The sequence below is a fragment of the Triticum aestivum genome, chromosome 4A (genome assembly GCF_018294505.1).
Source record: "Triticum aestivum cultivar Chinese Spring chromosome 4A, IWGSC CS RefSeq v2.1, whole genome shotgun sequence".
In the NCBI taxonomy this organism is placed as follows: domain Eukaryota; kingdom Viridiplantae; phylum Streptophyta; class Magnoliopsida; order Poales; family Poaceae; genus Triticum; species Triticum aestivum.
Window position 1 is genome coordinate 614037353 of NC_057803.1, and position 26344 is coordinate 614063696.

Consider the following 26344-nt stretch of genomic DNA (forward strand, 5'->3'; position numbering starts at 1 on the left):
TAAGATGGCCGTATGCATCGTTCTGATGCAAAGGCCGGGGAATCCCCCTTTTCGAAAAAGAAAAAAAAAATACATACCGAGAGTGATGTCGCCCCGCAGAAGAACTCACCGTCAATGCAATGCTGCGGCCAGGTGGGCCAGCTGGAGTACTCATTGAACCCCTGCCGGAGCGCCTCGGTCTCACTCACGAGCACGTCGAGCGAGCACAGGAACTGCACCACCGTGTGGAAGAAGCCGCGCTGCGGGAAGCCGACCTGACACATCGAGCGAGCACACGAACTGCACCACCGTGTGGAAGAAGCCGCGCTGCGGGAAGCCGACCTGACACATCGAGCGAGCACACGAACTGCACCACCGTGTGGAAGAAGCCGCGCTGCGGGAAGCCGACCTTACACGTCGAGTGCTGCTTTGGCAAGACGTCGGTGCTGATCATCTGGAAATTGTGACTGCGCTGAGCAAAAATGCAGAGCAAATCTTTCAGAAAAAAAACAGAGCATGTCTTGCTCTGCATATTCTGTGAGACATCCGCAGAAGAAGACAATGAAGATTCAGAATATAAGTGTATGATTTAGTGACTTCCTCAGGCAAACACAACTATTCCTGCTTTGGAGCAGCCCAACACTCATATTGCAGTTTCAAGAGACAATAAAATAGCCAGCAAGATATAGCGTTACTAGAATATGAAACATTGTAACTGTACTATTTTATTGTATAAAAGCACATGATGAATCTGATAACTAGTCATTTATTTCCATAGTATATACTCCCTCTGTCCCATAATATAAGAACGTTTTTGACACTAAAACGTTCTTATATTATGGGACGGAGGGAGTATATTTTAACAAAGATTGATGAAGCAAGGATATCACAAATTATGAAAATTTTGGCTACATCATATATAAATATTGGCCAGTAACATACCTTGAGCATTAAATCAGCACTGGCTACAGCCCCATAGATAACAAATTACGGTGTGCGACAAAGAGATCGTAAGTTCGTAACCACTGGCTTCATTTCCTTGAGGTACAAGACTAACTTCCAAGAATAGCAACCCTGAATTTGTAAACAATGAAAGCATGTTAATTCCATGTAAACTGCCACGCCTGCCATTTAAGCAATAAATAAACTGTCATACAAAATTAATAGAAACAGAGCATAACACATGAGCAGCTTTACTAACGATGGCATAGGTCAAAATTCACATGCATAAGAGCATGAATTGCTCGTTCTGTTATCCTTTAGATGCACGGTGTTACCCAGCATATGAACCTGAGATCTGGATCTAATTAGTATTAGACAAATCTGAATCCGATACCAGGCTATTGTGTAGTCTTTCACCGTTCTTCGAATAATTAATAATTCCCAGCTTCGATCAAAGACCGGCACACTCATTCAATTGCAAAACTGAAACACAAAAAAGCGAAACGTATGTACTTAAAACGAAGCTGTCTGATGAGAAGTCAGCCTAATTTGTGCCCAATAATTCTACTTCCCATTCAAACATTAACAAGCATCCATACAAAAGTTGCAGTGTTTATTAAGACTGAGGGCCTGCTTGGATTGGGGAATTTATTGTGTGCTCCTCAATATTTAAGTCATTTCACAGAAAACCTGCTCAATTCAAGCAGAGTCGGGCATATGAAATTCATCTTGACGACCCCCTCCTCATATGCGAGTGAGAAGAGTGCATACATGTAACAACACATGGACACATGAAAAAAAAATATTTACTTGTGTGCAGGTCGAGGACAACACCGTGACATACAGACTCACATTCCCTAACACAACGTACTTGGAAAGTATCTAGAAACAGACTATCTAGTGCATGCATATGTACCCAGAACAATAAGAAAGCAGATAACCACTGACAGCACGGACAAATTTTGACAGAATACAAATGAACCGCCGATCAACCAGACCAATCGACTTATCCTGCAGCACGTAGATCAGAGCTTAAAGGGGACGAATCCACCGACGGAGATGACGACGAGGAAGAGCAGCACGTAGATCAAAGCTTAAAGGGGACGAATCCACCGGCAGAGATGACGACGAGGAGCAGCAGGTAGTTCAGAGCTTAAAGGGGACGAATCCACCGACGGAGATGACGACGAGGAGCAGCAGGTAAGCGCAGGGGACGAGAACCCTGGCAAAATGATGGATCCGGCGCCCGTGGCTGCAGCGGGGCAGGCAGAAGGCGATCCCCAGCTCCACCGGCACGGCGACGAAGAGGACGAAGGCAAGGACGGTATAGTATGCGGCCTTGTAGTGGGCGAAGACAGGTCCGGCGGCCGGCTGGTGGAGCACGGTGGTGAGGGCCAGCACAAGGGTGAGGGAGCCCAGCCCCCACAGCGCGCGCCCCAGCTGCTCTACCGCCGGCGGCGAGGCGAACGGCACCACCCACTGCAGCATGTGGGTTATGCTCTCTAGGTCGGTCATGTCGGCGGCGGCGGAGGCGGCGACGCCGCTGCCTTGGGATAAGACCGAGATTGAAGTTGAAGTTGAACTCATGGAGGATGGAATCGATCTACAGTTTTGTTTGTGGGATACTGAGCTGTGGTGTGGGGGCTTTGTTTTGTAAGACCGAAACCCGCAAAAATGTTCCGCGTTGGCGATTTGAGGAAGCTGCGGCGAAGTTGCGGTGAGAGCCCGTCCCGACGCATTTGACCGTCCTGATGGCATCTGCCTCCACGTGTCCGATCTCAGCGCCCGACGGCCTCCGCCCAGGCTCGACGACTCTTTTTTCTGTTTTCATAAAAAAAAAAAACAGGCCATCTACCAGACGACAACGCGGCGCTAAAACAGGCGCGCCTGATTTTTCATCCTTGGCAGTGAGGAGCTAGAATCATGGGCTCATCCTTGGCGCTGAAACATGACATCTTAAGCTTCTGTCTCTAAAGCTGACCAGAACCTCTAACTAAGAAAGTGCTGCATGACTGTATCACCATATGAGTTCGTGACCGAAACTGCTCTGCATACGATGATTTTCTCGTCCGACTAGTACGACCAGAGACCAAATCATCTCTAAATGCTATGACCCACAAACTAAATTATCTGCGATTGTCTCTAATAATCATACAATGTTGGACAGGCACTCTGTTCGTACGTATAGCAAGGTTCGTTCGTGACAGACTTACCACTCGCAAGTCTCATCAGTTTTGGCTGAGTTCTTGGGCATGGACTACTCAAGAAAACCAACATCAAGTCCCAACTCCCAACACATAGACTATGTGCTGAGTAGTTTATTTCACAAGTAAATTGTGAAGCAATGGGCTTAACTCTCTGTTGGCTTGTAACTTGATAAGCCATTTCATGCTTTTAGGTTCCTTTCCATCTCGACCTGTCCCATCATGTTGAGAATTCTTTCCATCTCGACCTTACTGACGATAGTCGATCGTAGTTTCCATTTTTTCTTTTCAAAAAAGAAGAGAAGAACATAGCCTTCAACGACAAAGGAAAGCAGAATGCAACAGGGTGCCTGACTCTGACTGCACTCCACTCCTAGTTTATCACTTGACTTTCAAGATCTGGACTAATTTACCAGTTGCAGTTATGACACATCCAAACTGACACATACCCTTTAAGCCGCAAGCAACACTGATGTGTCCTTCCTTAAACCTGATAAAATCTTATGCCTGAAACAGCTACGTGTTTCCATTTGCCAAATCTACCATTATTTGTCCTCAGAAATTCAGAACATGCCAGAGTAATAATTATATTCCGATGCCCAGATACTAGACAAAACAGATTTCTCATAGAACAGTTCATACTCCACGTGTACAGTGTACTGTAACAGAGAGTCAAAATTTTGAACCATACTCCTGGGAGAAGGAAACCAAAGTGCATACATACCGACAGTGATGTCACATCCGCTGAAGAACTCGCCATCAATGTAGTGCTGCCGGAGGGTGGGCCGGCCGGAGCGCCTCACTGGAGAGCATGTTGAGTGAGCGCAGGATCTGCAACACCGTGTGGAAGAAGCTGCGCGACCGACTGCTGCTTCGGCAAGACGTTGGTGCTGACCACGTGGAGCAAAAATGCAGAGCACACCTTTCCAAAAAAAAGAACAGAACACGTCTTGCTCTGCATATTTTGGGAGACGTCTGCAGAAGAAGGCACTGACGATTCAGAATATAAGGGTTGTCTATTCACTATTCAGAGGACGACTGCTAATGACAGTTCAGAATGTAACCAACAGATTTAACAACAGGGTGCCACCATTTACCTTTAGGAAAAAAAATCAGTTTATCAATCCTTGAAATCCTTATGCCACGAAAAATCAGCCTACATCATAAAAACTGTGCAGTAACATACCTTGAGCAGTACATCAGCACTAGCTACAGCACCAGCGATAACAAATTAAGTTGCGCGCCAAAGAAATCATACCACTGGCTTCATTTCCTTGAATTAGAATTGATAGAAGACTAACTTCCAAGGATAGCATTCCTGGACTGGTAAACAATGGAAGCACGTTAATTCCATGAAAAAGGCCCTATCAGGCATATACATTGCCACAACTTCCATTTAAGCAATAAATTAACTGTCATACAAGAGCAAGACAAACAGACAATAGACTGTAGCGTAACACATGAGCAACGTTACTGATGATGGCATAGGTCCAAACTCACATGCATAAGGGCAGAAACTGCGTGGTCTGTTTATCCCTTAGATGAGTAGCATTACTCAGCACATATAACTGAGATCTGCATCTAATTACCAGGCCAATTAATGTGTACTCAAACGATCTGAATCCAATAACAGGCTATTTTCTAATTGTCCACACTTCTGCTAATAATTAATAACCAGCTTCTATTTTCTAATTTACCAGGCCAATTAATGTCTACTTCTACTCATTCGATTTGCCAAGTCAAAACACCAAAAGGCAAAATGTATGTACTCAGAGATAATGAAAAGTCCACCTAACATGTGCCCAGTTCGTTTTATTTCCCAGTCAAACACTAATAAACAAGCATACAGCAGATTCGGGAACTTTTTAGTTATCCCCAGTATTTAGCTCAGTTCACACAAAATACACTCAATTCAAGCAGAGCCAGGCATAAAATCCATCTTGACAGACACCTCCTCGTATGAGAGGAAGAAGAATGCATACATGGAACACATGGACAACATGACCAGAACTTTTTGTTTTGTTTTCAGACCGAGGACAGCGCTGCCGCATACATACTTATATTCGCTAACACATCTTCCAGTATCTTGAGACAAAACCTACATACTCCATACGTATAACACATATCTTCCAGGATCTAGAACAAAACATACATGCTCCATATGTATAACACATGTCCTCAGTATCTAGAGACAAAAACCTATATACTGCGTATGTATAACACATATCCTCCAGTATCTAGAGATAAAACCTATATACTGCATATGTATAACACATATCCTCCAATATCTAGAGACAAAACCTATGTACTGCATATCTGCCCAGAAATAACCAACCAAATAATCACTGACACCACCGAGAAACTTCCACCAAATACAAAATTAACCTCCGAATCAACCGGACCAATCAACAGAATACATCCAGGCATCTGTGCAGCTAGTAGTTTTGACCTTGCATAAGATCAGAGCTTAAAGGGGACGGCGAAACCACCAACCGAGATGACGACGAGGAGCAGCACGAATGCGCAGGGCAATAGCCCTGTGGCAAAGCTGAGGAGTCGGCCCCTGTTGTTGCAGCGTGGCAAGAAAAAGGCGGTCCCCAGCTCCACCGGCACAACGACAAGGAGGACGGTCGCGAGAATGGTGTAATAGGCTTCCCTGTAGTGCCCGAAGACGGGCCCTGCAGCTGGCAGGTGGAGCACAGTGGTCAAGGACAAAACAAGGGTGAGGGAGCCCAGCCCCCACAGCGAACGCACGAGCTGCGCTACCGATGGCGGGGAAGCAAACGGTAGAACTGACTGCAGAATGTTGCTTATGGTGGATCGACCGATCTCCAGGTCGGGCATGGCGTTGTCCTCGACGCCGTTGCCCTCAGGTTGGGACAGTGCGGCCCCCATGGATGAATCGATCTCGAGTCTCGTTGAGTTGTTCTGTCTGGGCAGGAAGATCTGAGAAGGAAGAGAACAGGGGATGTACATACAGTCAGCAGCAGCCAGATAAGCTTACCTGATAGTCGGACGAGACTTGCCTGCTCCCCTCCCGTGTGCCCATCCGTGCTCCCGTATACGTGGATTGATTTGATTGGAACAAAATAAGGCCCGGCCCCACCCCTTTAAAATCAGGGGGGGGGAGATGATTAGATTAGAAAGAAAAAAGAAAAAAAGACAGCCGTTGGATGAGGTGGGAGCACGGATGGGAGCACGGGAAGGGAGCAGGCAAGCCCGATCCCTGATAGTCTTGTGCAATCCAAATACTACATGCGGAAATAATTTTATATGAAGTAGTATAACTTACTGCAAGTCTAACTAGCAATGTTTAGAGGAAACTATACCGATGTATAGCTAGCAACAAACTCAGAGTGTTATCTTGGTGTGAAATATGTACAGATGGGCTAAATACCAGGAAGCAGGCAAAAATTGCACCCAGTCTAAAGCAGCAGCTAAAATGTTTCTGGCTGGATATAAATCATCTCAGATCTACCATGAAAGGATTCCAACTAGAACAGGTAAACAGTTATTTCTAGACAGGCAAGAAATGTGTACAACAATCAGTTTTCTGAAAACAAAAACCTCCTATGAATATGACTATGATGCGTCATACGAATGGACACAACACTGCTAGTTATTGCATATGGCTTTGAACTAGGATGGGAAATCCCCGAAATGGTCTTCCCCAACAGTAGGAGTAGAGCGATAGATGCAGAGAAGAAAAGAACAGGAAATGGGTATTAACGATAATCCAATTTAGGCAGCTATACCACAGTTGTGCAGCGTGAACAGTTACTCACGGTAATTTAATTCGAGGCAGCTATTCGACAGTCCAGTCAACCACAGATACGAAGCATGGACAGATATTCAAAATCAACAGCATATGAAGCATATGCGTCACAGCAAAAAAATTATGTAAAAAGGGGATTTTATAGGGGATGCTCCGCGGGAAAATGGAGACTAGCAGACTGAAATGAAAATGCAACGGGGACACCGGAGGATGGCGACAGGGATTTGACCTCTGGGCTCTGGGGGATGGCGACGGGGGGATCGGAGGATGGCGCCGGACCCGAGACGAGATTGGAGGATGGCGACGGAGATTTGACCGAGGGATAGCGGGACTATAGGCCAATATTTTAACATTCACTTTATTTCATAATAAATATAGTGCACTGCGTTTTTTGAAATTTAAGTTTGATCATAATTTTAACCAACGTGATGGCTAAGGCTGGAACAAAAATTATACCATTTAATTCGTATTAGAAAGAAGTTTTTAATGATATAATTTTTCTATTGAATTCGTATTCGAAAGAAGTTTCTAATGACACAAATTTAGTCGCCCATGTTGGTTTAATTTATAGTCAAACTTAAATCTCGAAAAACACGGACGCACTATATTATAAAATAGAGAAAGTAACACATAGCCGATAACTGATTTTAACTTGTTAAACTTAACAAGTTTTTTTTTCAGGAGCTAACGAGTTTTGCGAGCACCCCGTTAATATAACACAACACCTATTTTATGCTAAATGGCAATATTTCTTAGCATCTCAATCCATCTATTCCATTTAATCCGTCCAACCTAACTCATGAGAGACAAATAACTAGTGCTGAAATTTAGTCTATTTTTGGACCAACCCAATAGCAATTTTAAGATTCCTAATAGATCCTAGAGACCCACTTAGCCCATTCATGCAAGATAAGAGATGGATTAAAGTTTATTAGTCTCATACTGCTCACCTAGTAAGAGTTATACCTTGTTATAAGGAAGGTTGTTTCTTCACATGTATAAGGATGAGAATAAGACAGACATTCATGTGCGCTCCTCCGCCGCCGCCCACCTGGTCAAGACGCGTCGCGGGTTGCGGAAATGAGCCGAGCCGCTCTTCAGATAGGCACATCAGAACTTCGTCTGCCTCTCGCCACCAAGTTCCAAACTTTGAGCTGCTGCTATGTTCGTCCACATCCCGGCTTGCGGCGTGCACCGCAGGTCGGGATAGTAGGCCTCCAAAATCCCGCCACTTCGAGTTATATACCGGAGAAGGGCGATAAGGTTTTTGAAGAGCGCTATGCGGGACTATTGACTTCTTCATCACGAAAGCCACGGGCGTCGACGACTTCTTCCTCGGCGTCGACAACCTCTTCGACGACATGACCGGCGACGACGTCAACGCCAACCCCAATGTTACTGCCACGGCTCAGTACCTCTTCGTGTTCTTTTCTGATTGAGATTCTACCACAGTTTCTTGTTCTAGATATGTTTTGTTCAACTTCACTACTTCAGATGCTATTTGCATACTCTATGTGGGATTGCATGACTTGTCTTATCTCTACTATGATAGTCATGTTTTATCTACTATTTTTGTTATTAAAATCATATGGTAAATTGCTCATGAGCCTCCATATGTTCTAGATATGATCATATTTTCAACAATAAAAAAAATCTTATTATAGGCAATTTACCCCGAATGGTTTTGCTGCTTCCATGAGACCTCCTATGTTTGAGGGCGTGCACTATAAGACGCGTGAGAGCCGTTCTATGGTTTCAAACCATTAGCTACTATGACGCCACCCTTCGTAAACCTGAAGGAGTTCTTGATCCTCAACAGGAACAAGCTTTTCAGAAAACGGATACCTTGTTTAAGGCTGTTCTCGTGAGTGTTCTTGGTGAGAACATAGTTGCTGGCTATGCGTCAAATGATAATGGCAAGGATACATGAGATGCACTCGAGGCCAAGTTTGGGGTCTCAGATGCCGGCACTAAGTTGTATATCATGGAACAATTCTATGACTACATGATGACTGATGAACGCTTCATGGTTGAGCAAGCGGACGAGATAGTCATTTGTTAAAGAACTTGAACACTTCAATTGTGTGTTACCGGACAAGTTTTTTGCCGGAGGCATCATCACTAAGCTTCCTCCCTCATGGAGGAACTTTACTACCTTCCTCCCTCATGGAGGAACTTTGCTACCTTTCTGAAGCATGAGAGGCAGGAGTTTTCTGTTCCGGATCTCATTGGGTACTCTTGATGTGGAAAAAAAGGCGAGACCATCATCATTCTTCAGTTCAGGGACATTACAGATATTTCAGCACACAACTCATCTCATAATCTCATACCACAATCTTAGAAAAGAACTCGATGGCTGATTCTGTCGGAAGCTGATTCTGGATAATATAATCAAAAGGTAAAAAGAACTGCGCTTCAATGTGGCCAGGCCATGGAAACAATGGAAAAATAAAATTATAAAATTAAGAAAGAAACACTCGTGCTAACACGCCCACTTTTACTAACGGACCGTCGGATCCGAGCTCAAGTTCCCTTGACTCAGATTTGGGTCTTCGGGTTGGAAAAACTTGACTGTCAAATATTTCTCCTAAAATCTTGAGATTATTAAACAAACATTGAAATTGAAGAAAAAATTTAGTCGTTTAAGAAACTCCCCATTTCGGGTTCTCATTACAACTCTTTGTTGTGTGACATCGTGTCGTTTAACGTCCTTTTAAACAGTTGGACACCCACTATTGCAGATAAAGCTGTTGAGGAAGATCATCAAAAACCTTACCCAGGGTTGCCCTCCATGTCACAGGAAACCATCGTGCAAGCGATTGACCACACATTGCACAAAATTTATCATAGACATTAGACAAAGTGCATTGTACATTTGTAACTCACTGCTTCATAATTTGAATCATCTACAACTTAGCAACTGTATCTCCACTTTTCTGCCGTGGGCTGAAAGAGTGCGTACGATCGACAAGGGCTAGAGCATATATAATGGTTTACTGTATGATGTCGCCCGTCATTCGCTAAGAGCACATTGCTTTCTCCAGCGTCTCCTGCAGTTCCCCACTCTTGTATGCCTCTGCAAAACATACAGCAGCGTAAGCGTTAGAAAGTCGGTTCATTCAAGCACTGATTTCAAACACAAACAAGTATACAAGAAACATTAACACTAATCATGGGTATAATGGAGAAGCAGTGATACTAATCCTTCTCGATAACCATAATTTCGATACAAAAAGATCTCACATTTTCGTCAACAAGGTGATCCTTTTGACACCGCAATGTTGTACATTTCTCATCTGTACTTGATAAAACTAAAAAAGTGCTTCCAGTTCATGAGCCTACAACACATACAGTTCATGAGCCTACAATACATAATCTGCTGCTCCTTGACTAGAATGGTGTGGCAGCAATTTAAGCTAAGTGATTGGAATTTTGCACCAGTCCTGGAAATTGGTGTTCCCAAAGGCTGGCATTATTCCATGTCACTGACACTGAAGCATAAATAATAACAATGGATCTGAGCTCGAAGCTGTACTAGGAAGTGTCTGGTCAGAATGTTACTTGAACTTGGAACGGGAGCAGAACAAATGAGATCGCTCATGCTGCAATGTTGGCCGGTTTGATGTTGGCAGCCGCGAAAAGAAGGTTACCAACTTACATTATGATGGTCCTTCCTGATAATGTTGAAATCACAGATGGGATAAACGCATAGTACAGAGGGAATCTTACAGCAAGAAACAAAGCAATATTCCAGGGGGGAAAAAGCAATTTTTCCATCTTAAGAGTTGAGATTTTGTGATTACTATTTCAACTGCTACTAGTACTTCGGAGTTTAGACTTTAGAGCATGGAAAGAAACACTATGAATGATTGAAGTCGCTATATTTGTTTGGGGGATTTGGAGCAAGTCACATCACCAGATGTGATCCGTACTGTCTGACAACCATCACCAGACTTTAACAGTCCCAACAGTCCCAGCACATCCTGGGATGAAATGAACTTACTAGGCGGTTTCGGACTAGAAAAGAAAAAAGTATGCCTATCTGAAGTGCTGCAAATAGTGGGCATGAAACTATTGATGATGGTAATGATGGTGAGCAGGTGGGGGAGCAAGCATCTTTTGTTACTCATAATAAATATGGATTGTTTGTCATCAAGTTAACTTGTAGAAAAGGAACACTGAACCCGTCCTGGAAAACTTGTGGAAGCTACAAAACAGCTTCTTAGTTTACAACAAAACTGTTGATCAGAACTCAGCTAGTCTGAGTATTGATGTACCATGATAATTTCTGATCCAAGAAATTGGCACCATCTAATATGGGAAAACTTGTGGAAGCTACAAAACAGCTTCTTAGTTTACAACAAAGCTGTTGATCAGAACTCAGCTAGTCTGAGTATTGATGTACCATGATAATTTCTGATCCAAGAAATTGGCACCATCTAATATGGGAAAACTTGTGGAAGCTACAAAACAGCTTCTTAGTTTACAACAAAGCTGTTGATCAGAACTCAGCTAGTCTGAGTACTGATGTACCATGATAATTTCTGATCCAAGAAATTGGCACCATCTAATATGGGAAAACTTGTGGAAGCTACAAAACAGCTTCTTAGTTTACAACAAAGCTGTTGGGTTAATTTGATAAATGCCACTCCAAATTTGGCGATTCCGAGAAATGCCACTGCAATTTGCAAACTTTGAAAAATGCCATTTCATGCCATTTCTTTCGAAGTCTGTAGTGGCGTTTTTCAAAGTTTGCAAAAATTGCAGTGGCATTCTTCAAAGTTTGGAAATTGCAGTGGCATTTTTATGAATCACCATAATTGGAGTGGCATTTATCTAATTAACCCCTCTAATATTGGCAAGAGCCATGGCATTCTCAATATATTTTTCTCTCTAAAGTTGACTACAAACTCTACTAGGCAAGTGCCACATCATCATACGTGTCCCCTACTCTCCAAAGTCCCAGCAGTTTGGCTAAGTTAGAGCATGGAACCCTGAGGCAGACTACTGAATAAACCAGTCCATAGACCAAGTGTGACACTAATCTTTCTTGATAATCATAATTTCGATGCAAAAAATCTCACATTTTCTTCAACACCGAATTCAGATGTTCTAGATTATATAAAGGTAGAGATCTGCAAGCTGATCTTTTTCAAGCTAGAATGCCACACATTCATAGCATGGAATGGTCTAATAAAGCTTTCGAGTAGGTGACTCAGCAATGCATAGTCTGCTGCTTGATTGGAATGGCTTACCACAAATTTAAGCCATGTGGCTGGAATTTTGCACCAGTCTGGAAATTGGTGTTCCCAAAGGCTGGCACTATTCCATGTATTTGACACCGAAGCATAAATAAAAATAATGGTTGAGCTTTCATGTATACTAGGAAGTATCCGGCCATGAATGCTAATCGAGCTTGAAACAGGAGCAGAACAAATGAGATCCTCGCCTGCTGCAATGTTGGCCGGTTTGATGTTGGCAACCGCGAAAAGAAGGGTACCAACTTACATTATGATGGTCCTTCCTGATAATGTTGCCGCCATAGATAGATAATGTCATAGCACAGAGGGGGATCTTACAGTAAGAAAGAAAGCAATGCTCCTATTTTGTAGCACAGAGGGGATCTTACAGCAAGAAACAAAGCATTGTTCCCATTTTGAGATTTGAGATTTCGGGCTCTATTTCAATTGCTTCTACTTCAGAGGTTTCGGGCAACGCTGGGAATGATCAAAGTCACGAGACAAAATTACGATTATAGGAAGCCATATTTATTCGCAGGACTTGCAGCAAGCCACATCGCTTCCGTACTGTCTGACACTATCACCAGACTTTAACACTACCACAGTCCAACTCATCCTGGCATGAAATGGACTTGTTATGCAAGATTTCTGCCTAGAAAAGAAAACTTTGCACCTACCCAAGGTGGTGCAAATAGTGGGGATACAACTATTTTTTATTATGATAATGATGGTGAGCATGTCTGGGAGCACACCATGGATTCTAATTAGCAACAGGAATATCCATGCGTCTTTTGTTGCTCATACAGTAAAGATGGATTGTTTGTCATCAAGTTAAGTCATAGGAAAGGAATACTAAACCCATGCTGAAAAACTTCAGGGAGGTACAAAGCTGGTTCTTAGTTTACAACAAAGCTGCTGATCAGAACTCAGCTAGTCTTGATAATTCTGATCCCATAGGTTGGCATAATCAAATTCTGATATTGGCACCAAGCCATGTCAACTCGATCTTTGTTTTCTCTCTAAAGCTAACTGCAGACTATAACTAAGCAAGTGCAACATCACCATGCGTGTTCCTACTCTCCCAAGTCCCAACAGTTTGGCTAAGTTATAGAGCATCGAATCCCTGAGGCATTCCCGCACACATAAGCACTGCATCAGGTAGACTACGGAAGAAAGCAGTGCGGCTACTTCGTCCGTCACATTTCTACACTAATATGGAGATTACAAAGAAACAGAGGGACGAGTGCAATCCAATCCTAGTTTATCTCTTGAATGTGAAGAACCCAACTACTCCTATTTAAAACTGACACTGCCCCAAAACTCTTTCAGTTACAAGAAGCAGCATGAATGTAGTGTGCCTTGAACATGAGCAAATTATATGCCTGAAACAGCTACACAGACATAGAGTTTTCCACATGCCAGATCTACCACTATCGCCCTCAACTGAAAGTATTTCAGGTTAATGACGCATTGCTACGCCCCGATACTAGAGAGAAGAAAATAGGTTCGTCACAGAACAATTCACACCATAACATCAGGCGTGTAGTAGCACAGCAATAATTCTCAAATTTTGAACTCGCCGTCGATGTAGAGCTGCGGGAGAAGGAAAAGGCAGAGGGCTCATATGTATACATACCGAGGGTGATGTCGCATCCGCCGAAGAACTCGCCGTCGATGTAGAGCTGCGGGAAGGTGGGCCAGCTGGAGTAGTCCTTGAGCCCCTGGCGGAGGGCGTCGTTAGCAAGCACGTCGAGCGTCTCGAAGGGCACGTCGAGGGAGCGCAGGATCTGCACCACGGTGTGGGAGAAGCCGCACTGCGGGAAGTCCTTGGTCCCCTTCATGAACAGCACCACCTTGTGCGCCGACACCACCTTGTCCAGCGTCTCCTTCATGCCCGCCGGGGGCCCCTCGGCCGCCGCCAGGCGCCGCACCGACCGGAGCCGCAGGGCCGGGGGAGGAGGGGCCGTCCGGGGGAGCGCCACGGAGAACCGAGCGGGTTGAGGTCGCGCGGAGAGGGGGAGCGGGAGGGCTGCGCCGGCGAGCGCCGTGGCGGAGGGGGCGGCGGCGGCCATCGCGGCGGGCGGCGGGTGGCGTGTGGAGGTCGAGCGCCGGCGGCGACGGATGCAGAGGACGGATGAGTCGTGGCTGTGGTTGACTGGATGGCAGAACCGTCATTTGCTTCTTCCTCGCGACCTTTTGTGGCCCGCCGAGATTCGAGAAGGCCGGCGAAGGTTTCTTGGGCCTGCCAGACAGGAGTATGAGAAACAACCACAACTGAGCTCGTGGTCCCATTAACTGCAACTTTCAAAATTTTGACCAAAAACTACCGTATTTTCTACTTTTGTGCCTAAAAACTATAAAAAACGATTGATGACCGTTTTAGACGATTTAAACATGTTTATGACAACCGGACCATTAGGTTGACGTGGCAGGAAAGTCAACTATGTTAGGTTTGACCATCAGATTGGCCGTTATGATAGGTGGGGCCATATTCATCATCAACCCTCTTCTCCCTGCAAATGTTTTCTCTCTGGGACATCTAGTCAAGCATCTTGGATGCCTGCCGGAGCTTTGGTTGGATGAGTTGTGAGGGTTGCAGAGGCGCCCAGCCCTACCATCGCCGTCCGCCACCATGCCGGTGCTTGGCATCGCAGGTGCGAGCTGGGGTGCAAGCAAGCAGGACCAGCCGGGAGCTCAGTCTCGCAGGAGCGACCGAGCAAGGCGGGATGTGTCCAGCTCTATCCTCTGCTGCTGTACCGCATGAACCTATCCAGTCGCCGGGGATGGGTGAGATGGCCTAGTCCTGAGCGGTGTGTCTGACGTGGGCCAGAGATGGCGGTGCACGATGCGGCCATAGTTTTAAGCGCAGACGAGGAGCGAACGAGCTACAACACTGGACGCCTCCCTCGTGGTGCAGCTCGAGCATCAACAATGACAACCACGCGCCACTTGACCCGACACCAACGCAGTTCGGCGGCTGGAGGGGAAGACGCTGATGACAACCTTCACCTCGTCGCCCGTGTTCTCCTATGCGCCGGCAACGCCTCTCTACCGCGTAGGCCGCTGCTGAGCCCTATGTCGTGTAGGACAACGTGGTCGACCACCATGGCCGGAGGCTCCACGCCTCTAGCTTCTTGAGATATCCCCACATGGTGATGGCGCCGGAGGCCATGGCCTTCACGCCCGAGGACGCTTTTTGGGCTCGACCTGCAGCTCAGCTTGTAGCTCAATGAGCGAGAGTTGCATAATGTACTGCTTCCCTACTCCGGCTGCGCCACCCCGGTCAAGCGAGATACCCCGGAACTCCCATGCTTCCCATCCACAAGATGTGTTCGAGAAAATGCGAAATAGAGCAGGAGGAACAAGGAGAAGGTAGATGTTGATGTGTGGGCCCCACCTATCATAACAACAAATATAACGGTCAAAATAAACAGAGTTGACTTTGCGGCATGTCAGCCCTGACAAGTGGGCCCCATATGTCATAAACGCGTTTAAAATCTCTAAAACGGTCATCAATCGTTTTTGGTAGTTTTTAGGCACAAAATTAGAAAAAAAAGTGGTAGTTTTTGTTCAAAATTTTGAAAGGTGTAGTTCAGTAGGACGACGACCCCAATTGTGGTGGTTTTTTGTCAAATACTACAGTTTTGCCCTGGTTTGTTCTTCTATAAGTGGACTAGCGGGTGGAAGCGCGGTGACACGCTGCGCCAGTCGGGAAGCATGTGTGTGCACCTCTTTGTTGCTTGTATTTGCATGAGAGAAAAAAAATACACGGTGTGTTTTAAAGGGAACTAGCAGAGTGATACTTTTTGTTGCGGATTCATGCAAGCCATTGTTTTCTTTTTGTGTGGTACATATAGGTCCTTCTTGCCATTTTGGCTGTTTTTAGTATGTCTAGCTTATTGTCTTGTGTTTAGTTTAGACTGATTTGGTGGCCATGTTGCTCCAATAACTGTGACATGCTTGCCTTGCACGTTAGACCGAAAGATTATGGACACTGGCGAGAGGAATTCAAGAGAGAGAAGGGTGGCGCCGATTGGGACCGAGGAGGGAACTGAGAGTAGTTAGAAAGTTTTTTGCGTGGGTTGAGGCTTCTCCAACGTAATTCCCGAGAAGCGGGCGGTGACCCTCCACACATTGCTGGTCTCCATGTTGGCGTCGCAGCACCACATAACATTGACGCCCCACTGCCTTCCTCCCTCACGTGCGCGTGGCAACGATGACAAGGTCTACCAATATGGGAATCAAGCAGCGCTAATTCTTTTTTTAGGGGAAATGACACTATTTTTTTAAACAACGATAAAAGATTTGTCTTATCGATTAATTAAGCAGAAAAGATTGCCCGGTTAATTTATCTTACCAATCGTGCTATTGACTATCATGTATGTTCTCTAAACCTATGTTACTTATTCATGTTTTTGTTTCCAAGATATCTTTCATAGACACTATTCATTTACAAATTAGAGCAATCACTTGCCTAATTCTATTTCCCGAGACAATCGCAATATTACATTTTTATCATTGTCTAATATACGGGTTAGTTCATGCAAGTTTAATTTCTATAGTTTATATTTAAAAAGAATTACATGATAACGGGTTTCTTGAGTTCGCTCTTCTGCATTTCCACATCATGTTTGATTATTTCGGGTGAGAATTTTTTTTTTTTGAGGCGAGGATGAGAAATTAATAATAAAAACTTAGCACGTTTTAGAAAACACTGGGCCGCCAGAAAAAGCGCACCGAGCAATGTGAGCCCGGAAGCCCGTGTCGAGCGCGGCCCACGGGTCGTACCGTGACGTAGAAGTAACGGGAGCCGCTCGCATCTCCCATTTCCTCTTCGTGGGCGCCGCCTCCTCCTCCTCCCCCATTCTCCTCCTAAAGCCCTAACTAAACCCATCCCCCCTCCTCGCGCCGCCGCCGCCGCAATGGCCGCCGCCGCAGTGCTCCGGGGCGGCTCCCGCCGCGTCCTCGCCTACCCGGCCCTCCGCGCCGCCGTGATCTCCGGCCCCGCCGCGCTCCCCGACGTGCCCGCGGCCGCCGGGCCCCAGCCGCCGCCGCCCTCGCCGCTGGCCGCTGGCCTATGGGCGAGGTCCATGGCCACCTTCACCCGCACGTGAGCACCCCCTTCCCTCAGATCCGCTCTTCCTTCCCCGCCCCCCTTCCGTTTCCCGTGTCCTAGTTCGGAATTTGAGTGGTCTCCCGGCTGAATCTGTGCCGCAGGAAGCCCCACGTCAACGTCGGCACCATCGGCCACGTCGACCACGGCAAGACCACGCTCACCGCCGCCATCACCAAGGTCAGTCAGATCAGTCCCGCTCTGGCTCGAAGCAGTGCGAGCTGGTCCGAATTTGAGTGGCTCCCCGTGTGTAGGCGTGATCTGAATTCTGAACCGAGTCTTGTGGCAGGTGCTGGCGGAGGCTGGGAGCGCCAAGGCGGTGGCGTTCGACGAGATCGACAAGGCTCCCGAGGAGAAAGCCAGAGGAATCACCATCTCCACGGTCCGGCCTTAGCGCTTGCTGCTGACATTTTTGGCATACTATTGTTCTGTGTTCATTTCCATTTGCAGATCAAGTGCTGATTCTATGAGCATTTGTGTTTTGCACAGGCTCATGTCGAGTATGAGACCGCTAAGAGGCACTATGCTCACGTGGACTGTCCAGGGCACGCCGATTATGTCAAGGTAACTGCTATGGGTTGAGGGATCTAGAGAAATTTTACTTTATAAAGCGTAAAGGAATGCCCTGTATGCTGAATTCAGAATCTGGGTGACTGACCTTCATGAACTTCCAGCATAATCCCTCGTATCTGAATGAACACTTATGACATCTGAACTTTGCATTCTAGAGCTTTCATATTCCTAAACTGTCTGTCACACACTTCTCTGATGCTTGTGTGCTTTTAATTTGCTGTGGATTACTTAGAACATGATCACTGGTGCTGCTCAAATGGATGGTGGTATTCTTGTTGTGTCAGCTCCTGATGGCCCCATGCCACAAACTAAGGAGCATATTCTTCTAGCTCGACAGGTTCAAAATTCTCAGTATTCTCCGCGGCAGTTTGTCTCTTCAGCATGTTCGCTTTGCAGTTCTGAGCAGATGGACATTTCTCCCTTCTGTTTTTCTAGGTTGGTGTGCCATCACTTGTTTGTTTCTTAAACAAAGTTGATGCTGTTGAAGATGAAGAGCTACTAGAACTTGTGGAGATGGAGCTTCGAGGTATTCTAGCATTTTTCAGCTGTCCATGTTGTTTTTGGTTGCTTGGTTATATTCCTGCTGTAATGGAAATTTGTTGTCTCCCTTCTATCTGCAGAGCTCCTCAGTTTCTACAAGTTCCCAGGCGATGATATTCCTATCATCCGTGGATCTGCCTTGTCAGCCTTGAATGGAACAAATGAGGAGATTGGAAAGAATGCTATTTTGAAACTGATGGATGCCGTCGATTCTTACATCCCCGATCCTGTGAGGGTGCTTGATAAGTCTTTCTTGATGCCAATTGAAGGCATTTTCTCAATCCAGGTGATTATATTTTCAGATTGCTGCACTAACCACTGTGATATACAGTTATTTGTGTTACATTTTCATTCCGATGTTTGATTGTTAGAAAGCCTAGCAAACTATTATGTACAAGAATTAAGACATCTCCATCGTTTGGTAGTAAGCAATGTGATGTTAGGATACTTATGACGGTTGCACAGCAATCTATTCCCTATGTTCTATGATATTATCTCTTGTGCCATAGACGATTTATTCGCAAGGTGGCATTTGCACTAAATTATGCATGATCAGACTATCGTAATTTTCCTTCTCTAGTATACTTTTATCCCGGCTATTCTATTTTCCTTCTTAATCAGGGAATCTTTGATTGTTATTCTGTTTAACTTAATCAGGCCCTGCAGCACTAGACCATGAAACTCTGAAACACAAATCTCAGGCAATATTTCTGTGTACTCAATTTTCAAACTTAAAAGTTGTCCCTCCGCACTCCGCAGTCATTATTTCTGAATTATCTATCAGTATAGTCAGGAATATCAGCATCCTTGAGAAGTTAAAAGTCATCAGCTCCATAAATCATAACGACAAATTCATACATTTGTCTTGCCTAATCTTATCATTGTCAGCTAATTATGATAGCGATTAATTTGTTTCAATTTGCAGGGTCGTGGTACTGTTGTGACTGGACGTATTGAACAGGGGGTAATTAAAACTGGTGAGGATGTTGAGGTCATAGGTTTGACGGAGGTGAGTTAAAGCCTGATAATGTCCCTGACCCATGGCTGGCCCATAATCATTTTTTTTGCATGAATTTGGCTATCTTATGCAACTGTTGAGTATTGAAAAATAATCAGCTATGTATTATAATGCTTAATCCTAGTGAAGTTGTACATGAGATTATTACTTTTAGTTGTAATATATCTTTTCTCCTATGTCTGCTATGCACACATGAGCCTAGATGCAACACTAAGCAAAGACTGGTGGCACTAGTTTCCTAGTTGTCCTCACAAGTTTATTACCCATTACATTGCTACCTTGATGTATCATGATGGAACATATTCTTGGTCACAGAGTGGTCCTGTGAAGACTACAGTTACTGGTGTTGAGATGTTCAAAAAGATGATGGATCATGGAGAGGTAATGATTATGAAAGTAGGCCGTGCATTGTTCTTCATTGATGATGGGTCTCATGCTGACAACTCTTTGTTTGTAGGCTGGTGACAATGTTGGTCTTCTTCTCCGTGGTCTTAAGCGTGGTGATGTCGAGCGTGGCCAGGTCAGTAAGCCTGATTCTTAGTTGAACATGTAGATGTTGGATCTAAATATACTTCTGCTCTTAGCCATAGAGGTCTTTGGGCAAACAGATGGAGTACCAAGTAATTGCCTCTGTTGTCACCAAATAATATTTGTTATGCACATTGCCTTTTCAAATTTCTTTTTTGCTGCCGCATACCTATCTCTATCTGGTGCCTTTTTCAGTGTTACTTGCTGCTTCTTTTTATCGATTTTCACCTGCTAACATTTGCTACTATTTCAGGTGGTTTGCAAACCCGGTACTGTGAAGACCTACAAAAAGTTTGAGGCGGAAATTTACGTCCTTACCAAGGATGAAGGTGGTCGCCACACTGCATTCTTCTCGAATTACAGCCCACAATTCTACTTCAGGACAGCTGATATCTGTGGGAAAATCGAGTTGCCTCCGGACGTGAAGATGGTTATGCCTGGTGACAACGTAACCGCAATCTTTGAGTTGATGTTGCCTGTTCCGCTCGAACCAGGTACGATTGCATTTTGTTCTTTGAACTTTTCGGCATCTGATACGCTTTAGTAGTATCCGAAGACTTCATCTCTCTGTTTTGTGCTATCCAGGTCTAAGATTCGCGCTGAGGGAAGGAGGGAGGACCGTCGGCGCCGGAGTTGTCGCCAAAGTCATGAGCTAATAACAATAATATGTTCCAGACCTTTCTCTTTTTTTGGCGTAGTGAATTTTAGCGAACAAATGAATGTTGATATGAAGGATTTGTCCGACCGGAAACACGAGATAAACGAGAGTCGAGAGCAAGGGGACTGGCATGGATGCATCTTGTGTGGATGCATTCAGCCAACCAACTTCCTACGGATAATGGTTTGTTACCATTCCGAAGAATTGCTATTTTTTCTTCTCATGTTGGGTAGTTTGCTGTATCATACCGCAGCTTGTTACCTAGACACGCTTCTCTGGCATATATTAGCTCGGTGATTCAATAAGACCGTCTTGTTTCCTGATGCTTTTTTAGTCGATCTACTACAAGAATTCTTGATGTTTTGTGGAGTTTGAGAAGTTTTGATTTGTACCATTGGAAGGAGGTGACACGTGTTTGTTGTTCTTTGCTGTGTTGTGTGCTGTGTAGTCCCATTATTCGATTGAAACATTGGGATTGTGTGCTGTTTAGTCCCATTATTTGGTTGAAACATTGTGTGCTGTTTTCAGAAACGCTGGCTAGCTTCATTCACCCGGGATCTCCTTTTAGTGTCGATGTCATAGCAGTACAAGCATGGACTGCGTTCACCCCATAACTCAATATTCAACCCCTTAGCTCACTCCATGACAACCCTTATGTAGTTGGTCACCTTGTCTTCCTCTTTAAACCTGGGCAGCGTCAGCAACTTCAAAGGCTCATTCGGTTTGGAGGAAATCAAACCGTATTTAGGAGTAGTATAGAAATTTGATGGGATAACACTTGCCGTCCTAAGAAATTTGACTTGTCTCGTTCCTATGCGCAAAATGAGTTTTGAGTGGATGCGTAGTTTCCTCCAAAAAAACTGGAAATGAGTAGTGTTCCTATGAAATTCCTGTACAAATTTCCTACAAACCGAATGCACATATACGACATTTTTCTTTGAAATTCTTATTCTTATGTTTTTCTTATGAAAATCCTCCAAACCGAATGAGGCCCAAGTCCATGCTTCAAATCCTTGTATGGTTCCCAGACAACGTTAGTCTTCTTGGCACCGTCCTCAAGCATTTTGTCAGAAAGCAATATAAGTTAAGGTTAAACTCCACCAAACGCATGCTTGAAAGCGTAGCAACAATTGCAGTTACACATCTTTTCCATTAAATTTTCTGCGACAAGCTCAATTCTTACATTTGATGTAAGTTTAGGCCTTGTGCGGAGCCTTGGAAGAATTTGCGTGAACTAAATCCTACATAATGTAACACACATGAATATGCTTTGAGGATCCGTATGAAATTATAATCCTCTCCGCAAAACTCAAATGGAGTATCGTAATTAACTTCCATTTGCATTGCACCATCATTCATATGCAAGCCACGCGTTCCCTAAATCCAGTTATAATGCAGGGAGGACTAAATCATCCTGTATGCACTACTTCTAGTATGTGTGATAGATTAAAGTTTGTGAGTGATTGAAAATCAGATCAACTTAATGGTACTCCCTCCGTTCCAAAATATAGTGCTTCCTCTATTCCCGTGCTTCAACTTTGATCATAAATTTAACCAACGAGACCGACTGCGACGGAAGCAAAAGTTATACCAGTGAATTCGTATTCAAAAGAAGTTTAGGCGAGGAGGTTGATGCGCGAGAGCTGGCGGGGAGGTGCCGCCACCGCGTCGAGGCTACGCCGGCGCGGTCCGCCTCCTCCAGGCCGAGGAGCTCAAGGATGTCGAGGAGGAGGTGGCCGGGGAGCGCGCTGATCCTCTCGTCCTCGTGGTCTTGGCCTACTTCGAGCTTGGGAACGCCGGTCGAATACTACTATGTCGCAGCCTTGGCACCGTCGCGAGGAGTGAGCTCCTCTCTTTAAGCCGAGCAGAGCAGAGAGGGAAAGTTGCGGTTGCCTTGCTTTCACAGCCACTACGTGTCGACTAGACACAGGGCAGCTACCACTACTGGTAATGGTCCGCCAACATTTATTTTTTTTCGTAAAAACTAATTCAAACTGTTTTATTTAAATAATTGTGAAAACCAGTTCAGTAATGAAGAAATTTATCTATGAAAATATTTAAAAAATACCGTCATATCGATTCCCCATCGTCCTCTTTCGGGCCCAATTCGCGGACGACCGTGGTCGGCATGGCCGTGCGCCGCCCCCTCTATCTCCTCCCAATAGCCGAGCGTAATAGTTTGACACAGCCAGTTAGGACCCACCTTTTGCCGGGTTTATGTGGTGGGGCCTAGGGATGGCAATGGGGACAATCCCCTATGGGGACCCATAGAACATCCCCGTACCCATCTATTCCCCATCACCCCATCCCCATCCCCGTTTGCATGACCGGGGATGAAATTTTCCCATACCCATGCCCCACTGGGGAGCGGGGCCCCATTAGGGTCCCCATCCCCATAAACAAATAATCATATATATAATATGATAAAATACAATCAACATTTATTAAAGTGAAATAACAAATAAAAATGCACTAATAATGGTACATGGCGACAAGATGTTGTATGCACCATGGCTGAACACATAACAAGCCATAATGGGCATGTTTCCAACACAAATATCATAGAAATATTGAATAGCGTGAGCACACGCTTGAAGAGAGTATCAATGCAAACACCACATTTAATAAGGACGAAATTTGTCTGACTCGCTTGACATAATTTATTGACTACAAAATTTGTCTGACTCGCTTGACATAATTTATTGACTCCAACATAAGGTTCCATGTGGCCATAACTAACTTAAGGTAAACATGATCGTGCGCAAAAGTATTGCAGAGGTAGCAAGCTAACAGCTACAGCCTTGGTATGTGTTCGGCATCATTGTTTGTTGAAGTTGAGCTGACTTGTAGGAAGTACAGAAGGAACCCCCTCTATAGTGTGATGCGCTGCAGAAACACATACGACAACCATAAAAAAATGCTTGATGAATAGATAAAAATCTTTGAAGTATGAAAATGGTGCCATGTACAATCTTAGATTGACTCACCTCTAAACCTTCTTGTATATCATCAAGGCAACTCCAGAAACTAGCAGCCTCGGTCTTCTCATCATCTACATGTGACATGTCCAAAAAAACAGAAACATAAATTTAATCATAAAACTAGAAAATAGAAATGGTTAAAGGATCAAATGATAGAGAAATGTGCAAACCTTTAGCTTTGTTTCTCTCCCAGTTTTGTGAACACATTAAAGCCTCTAGCAAATCAGGGGTCAGACGACTGCGGTGCTCACTAAGTACTCTTCCACTTCTACTGAAAGCTGACTCGGAAGCTACTGTAGTTACTGGGATGGCAAATATATCACGCGCAATAGCCCTCAAAGTTGGGTAGCGTGAACCAGCAACATTCCACCATCCCAACACATCAAAATTCTCTTGATTAGCTGGCACATACTCATCATCCAAGTAGCGGTCTAACTCTGTTCTGGATAAACTGGTTGCAGGCCTCTTTCTAGCTACTCGTGCACTGAAGATGGACATCACTTCGTTAGCTTCCATTGCAGAAATGGACACAGACTGGGCTTCTGTATTCTCTTGCTCACTCTCCATTTGATATTCAAGCATTAGGCTAGACACTAACTCACGGATCTCATGAACTTTACTCTCACAATCAATAATGGACTCGTCACCAAGGAGCATTTCAAAGCACACATGCAGCATATCAATCTTAAACCGTGGATCAAGGAGTGTAGCAATACCCATGAGGCCTTGGATATCAGACCAGTACTTGTCAAATTTTGCACTCATAGCATCTGACATAGATTCTATAATTTCATTCCCACACTTCGACCACTTCCTTATATTCATTTTAATTTCACAGATCTTAGGAAAGTAAATATTAGCAGTCACATACTGAGTCCCAGAAAATATTTCAGTAATGTCAGCAAACAACTTAAGCCTATCACAGACTTCTCCACAAAATATCCAATCATCATCACTAGGAGCACAAGTAAAGGTCTTTTCCCGCTGCCTCAAGCGATTAAATACACTCTTGTAGCGTAAAGCAACACTGAGCATAAAGTACGTAGAGTTCCATCGTGTTTTCACATCAAGGGATAATTTTTTACTTTGGTCTACTTTCAGCATCTTGGCAACCTCTTGAAAATTCTCTATTCTCTTAGGTGTGCTAGTCCAGAATGCAACACTATCACGGATTTTCTCAATCGATTCTTCTAACACATCCAAACCATCCTTGACTATCAGGTTAAGAATATGCGCACAACAACGCATATGTAAAAGCTTGCCACCTAACATAAGCTTACTTGGACCTATCAGATTCTCTAAAATGGGAATGCAAGCATCATTTGTTGTGGCATTATCAACAGTCAATGTAGATACCTTATCTTCCAGATACCATTCGACCAGTGCATCATGAAGTATCTCGGCAATTACACGAGCTGTATGTGGTGCTGGAACATAAATAAATCTGCATATAAAAATGCAAAAGCTTGTTATTAGAGACTATGTTATACAACGGTGGTGCAGTTTGCATAAAAAAATAACACAAAATATATGACCAAAAATACCTCATAATATAGCTCTGAAGCTTCCAGGATTCATCAACGAAATGTGCTGTGATAGCCATGTAGCCTCTTTTCTGATGTTCAGACGTCCACATATCTGTAGTGATAGCCACCCTGCTTTTATTTTTCTCCATGTAGTTGATAGCCCTCTTCTTTTCAATTTTATAGCTATCTAAGATGTCACTCCTAATAGTATTTCTTCTCACCATCTTAAATAATGGCTGGAGTGCAGAAACAAATTTTCTAAACCCAATGTGATCAACAATTGACAGAGGATAGTCATGGAGAAGAATCATGGAACCAAGAGCCTTTCTAGCAACATCCTGGTCAAAAGTATAGTTCTCTACAGCAACTTTCCCACCTTGTACATTCGAACTATACCTCAAAGAAGTTTGCTTCTTGGTGTCCGCAGGCCTCTTGCGATATGGACATATCTTTAAATGGTCAAGGAGATGCTTCGTTCCATTTCTTGTTTCCCCTCCAAGCTTCTTTGAGCACCAGTTACACTTGGCCTTCATCATGTTCTTCACTTTTACTTTCTTAAACTCCTTCCAAACAGGAGATGTCAACTTCCTCCTAGGACGAACGACTACTTCGTCTGCTTCATTTTCTTCCTCTTGTGCTTCATCTTCTTCGCTGTCTTCCTCTATGACAACTGAATCTGTATTCATGGGCTCAGCCTGTGATACTGGTACCTCATCAGCTTCATGTTGAGGGGATGTCAGAGTAGGAGCGGTGACTAGGCTGCTGCTTCCAGCGGTGGAATCCAATGGATCAAGGATCTACAAGATGAAAGAAGTTTAAAACATATGATTTTGTTCATCAGTATAGTACAGTACTGCTACCCCATGTTGAAAATGCTACTTATCTCCCACTACGTGGAAAGAATAAAGGGATATGCATTGATTTGCACACACTAAATTATTATCACGTTAAATGCAAGAATATATATGGTATTGAGTAATATATGTAGTTACCAATTACATAATGATCATGAAAAAAATGATACTACATTTATCATAGGCATGCGTACAAATCAATTCATGTAAATAGACTGTTGTGGTAGTAAAGAAGTGTGAAAAATCATAATCAATCATTATGTGATTATGATTTCTGAAACTACTGACTAATTATTCAGTGCTAGCACGGCACAATTCAGAACTGACTCTCCCCCAAAAATTAGTGGATGATGATTGATGAACAATACTAAAATCAATCTAAAAGTTTGCAAGCCAAGGGTCGACGAAAAACA

At 44.2% G+C, this 26344-nt stretch overlaps 2 protein-coding genes across 2 annotated transcripts; one reads left to right on the forward strand and one right to left on the reverse strand.

Moving 5' to 3' along the window:
* Positions 1-9719: 9719 nt before the first annotated feature.
* On the reverse strand, positions 9720-14320 carry LOC123087582 (monothiol glutaredoxin-S7, chloroplastic). The gene is made up of 2 exons (XM_044509626.1): positions 13777-14320; positions 9720-9976 (listed from the first exon to the last, which is right to left on the reverse strand). The coding sequence occupies exons 1-2, from the start codon at positions 14210-14212 to the stop codon at positions 9921-9923; spliced, it is 492 nt and encodes a 163-aa protein (XP_044365561.1). The 5' UTR covers positions 14213-14320; the 3' UTR covers positions 9720-9920.
* A 2654-nt stretch (positions 14321-16974) lies between these two features.
* Positions 16975-20893, forward strand: LOC123087584 (elongation factor Tu, mitochondrial). Its single transcript, XM_044509627.1, has 12 exons — positions 16975-17250; positions 17358-17433; positions 17543-17635; positions 17743-17817; positions 18059-18163; positions 18262-18352; positions 18447-18652; positions 19292-19375; positions 19700-19765; positions 19842-19904; positions 20166-20406; positions 20498-20893. The coding sequence occupies exons 1-12, from the start codon at positions 17063-17065 to the stop codon at positions 20566-20568; spliced, it is 1359 nt and encodes a 452-aa protein (XP_044365562.1). The 5' UTR covers positions 16975-17062; the 3' UTR covers positions 20569-20893.
* The last annotated feature ends 5451 nt before the right edge of the window (positions 20894-26344 follow it).

Bases quoted from the DNA above. Each gene is read 5' to 3' on its own strand.
- LOC123087582 (XM_044509626.1), bottom strand. From the start codon at position 14,212: ATGGCCGCCGCCGCCCCCTCCGCCACGGCGCTCGCCGGCGCAGCCCTC. The intron at 9,977-13,776 runs GTATGTATACAT...TATGTTTTGCAG, and splicing joins CGGATGCGACATCACCCTCG to AGGCATACAAGAGTGGGGAA.
- LOC123087584 (XM_044509627.1), top strand. From the start codon at position 17,063: ATGGCCGCCGCCGCAGTGCTCCGGGGCGGCTCCCGCCGCGTCCTCGCC. The intron at 18,653-19,291 runs GTGATTATATTT...TTCAATTTGCAG, and splicing joins AAGGCATTTTCTCAATCCAG to GGTCGTGGTACTGTTGTGAC. The intron at 19,376-19,699 runs GTGAGTTAAAGC...TCTTGGTCACAG, and splicing joins AGGTCATAGGTTTGACGGAG to AGTGGTCCTGTGAAGACTAC.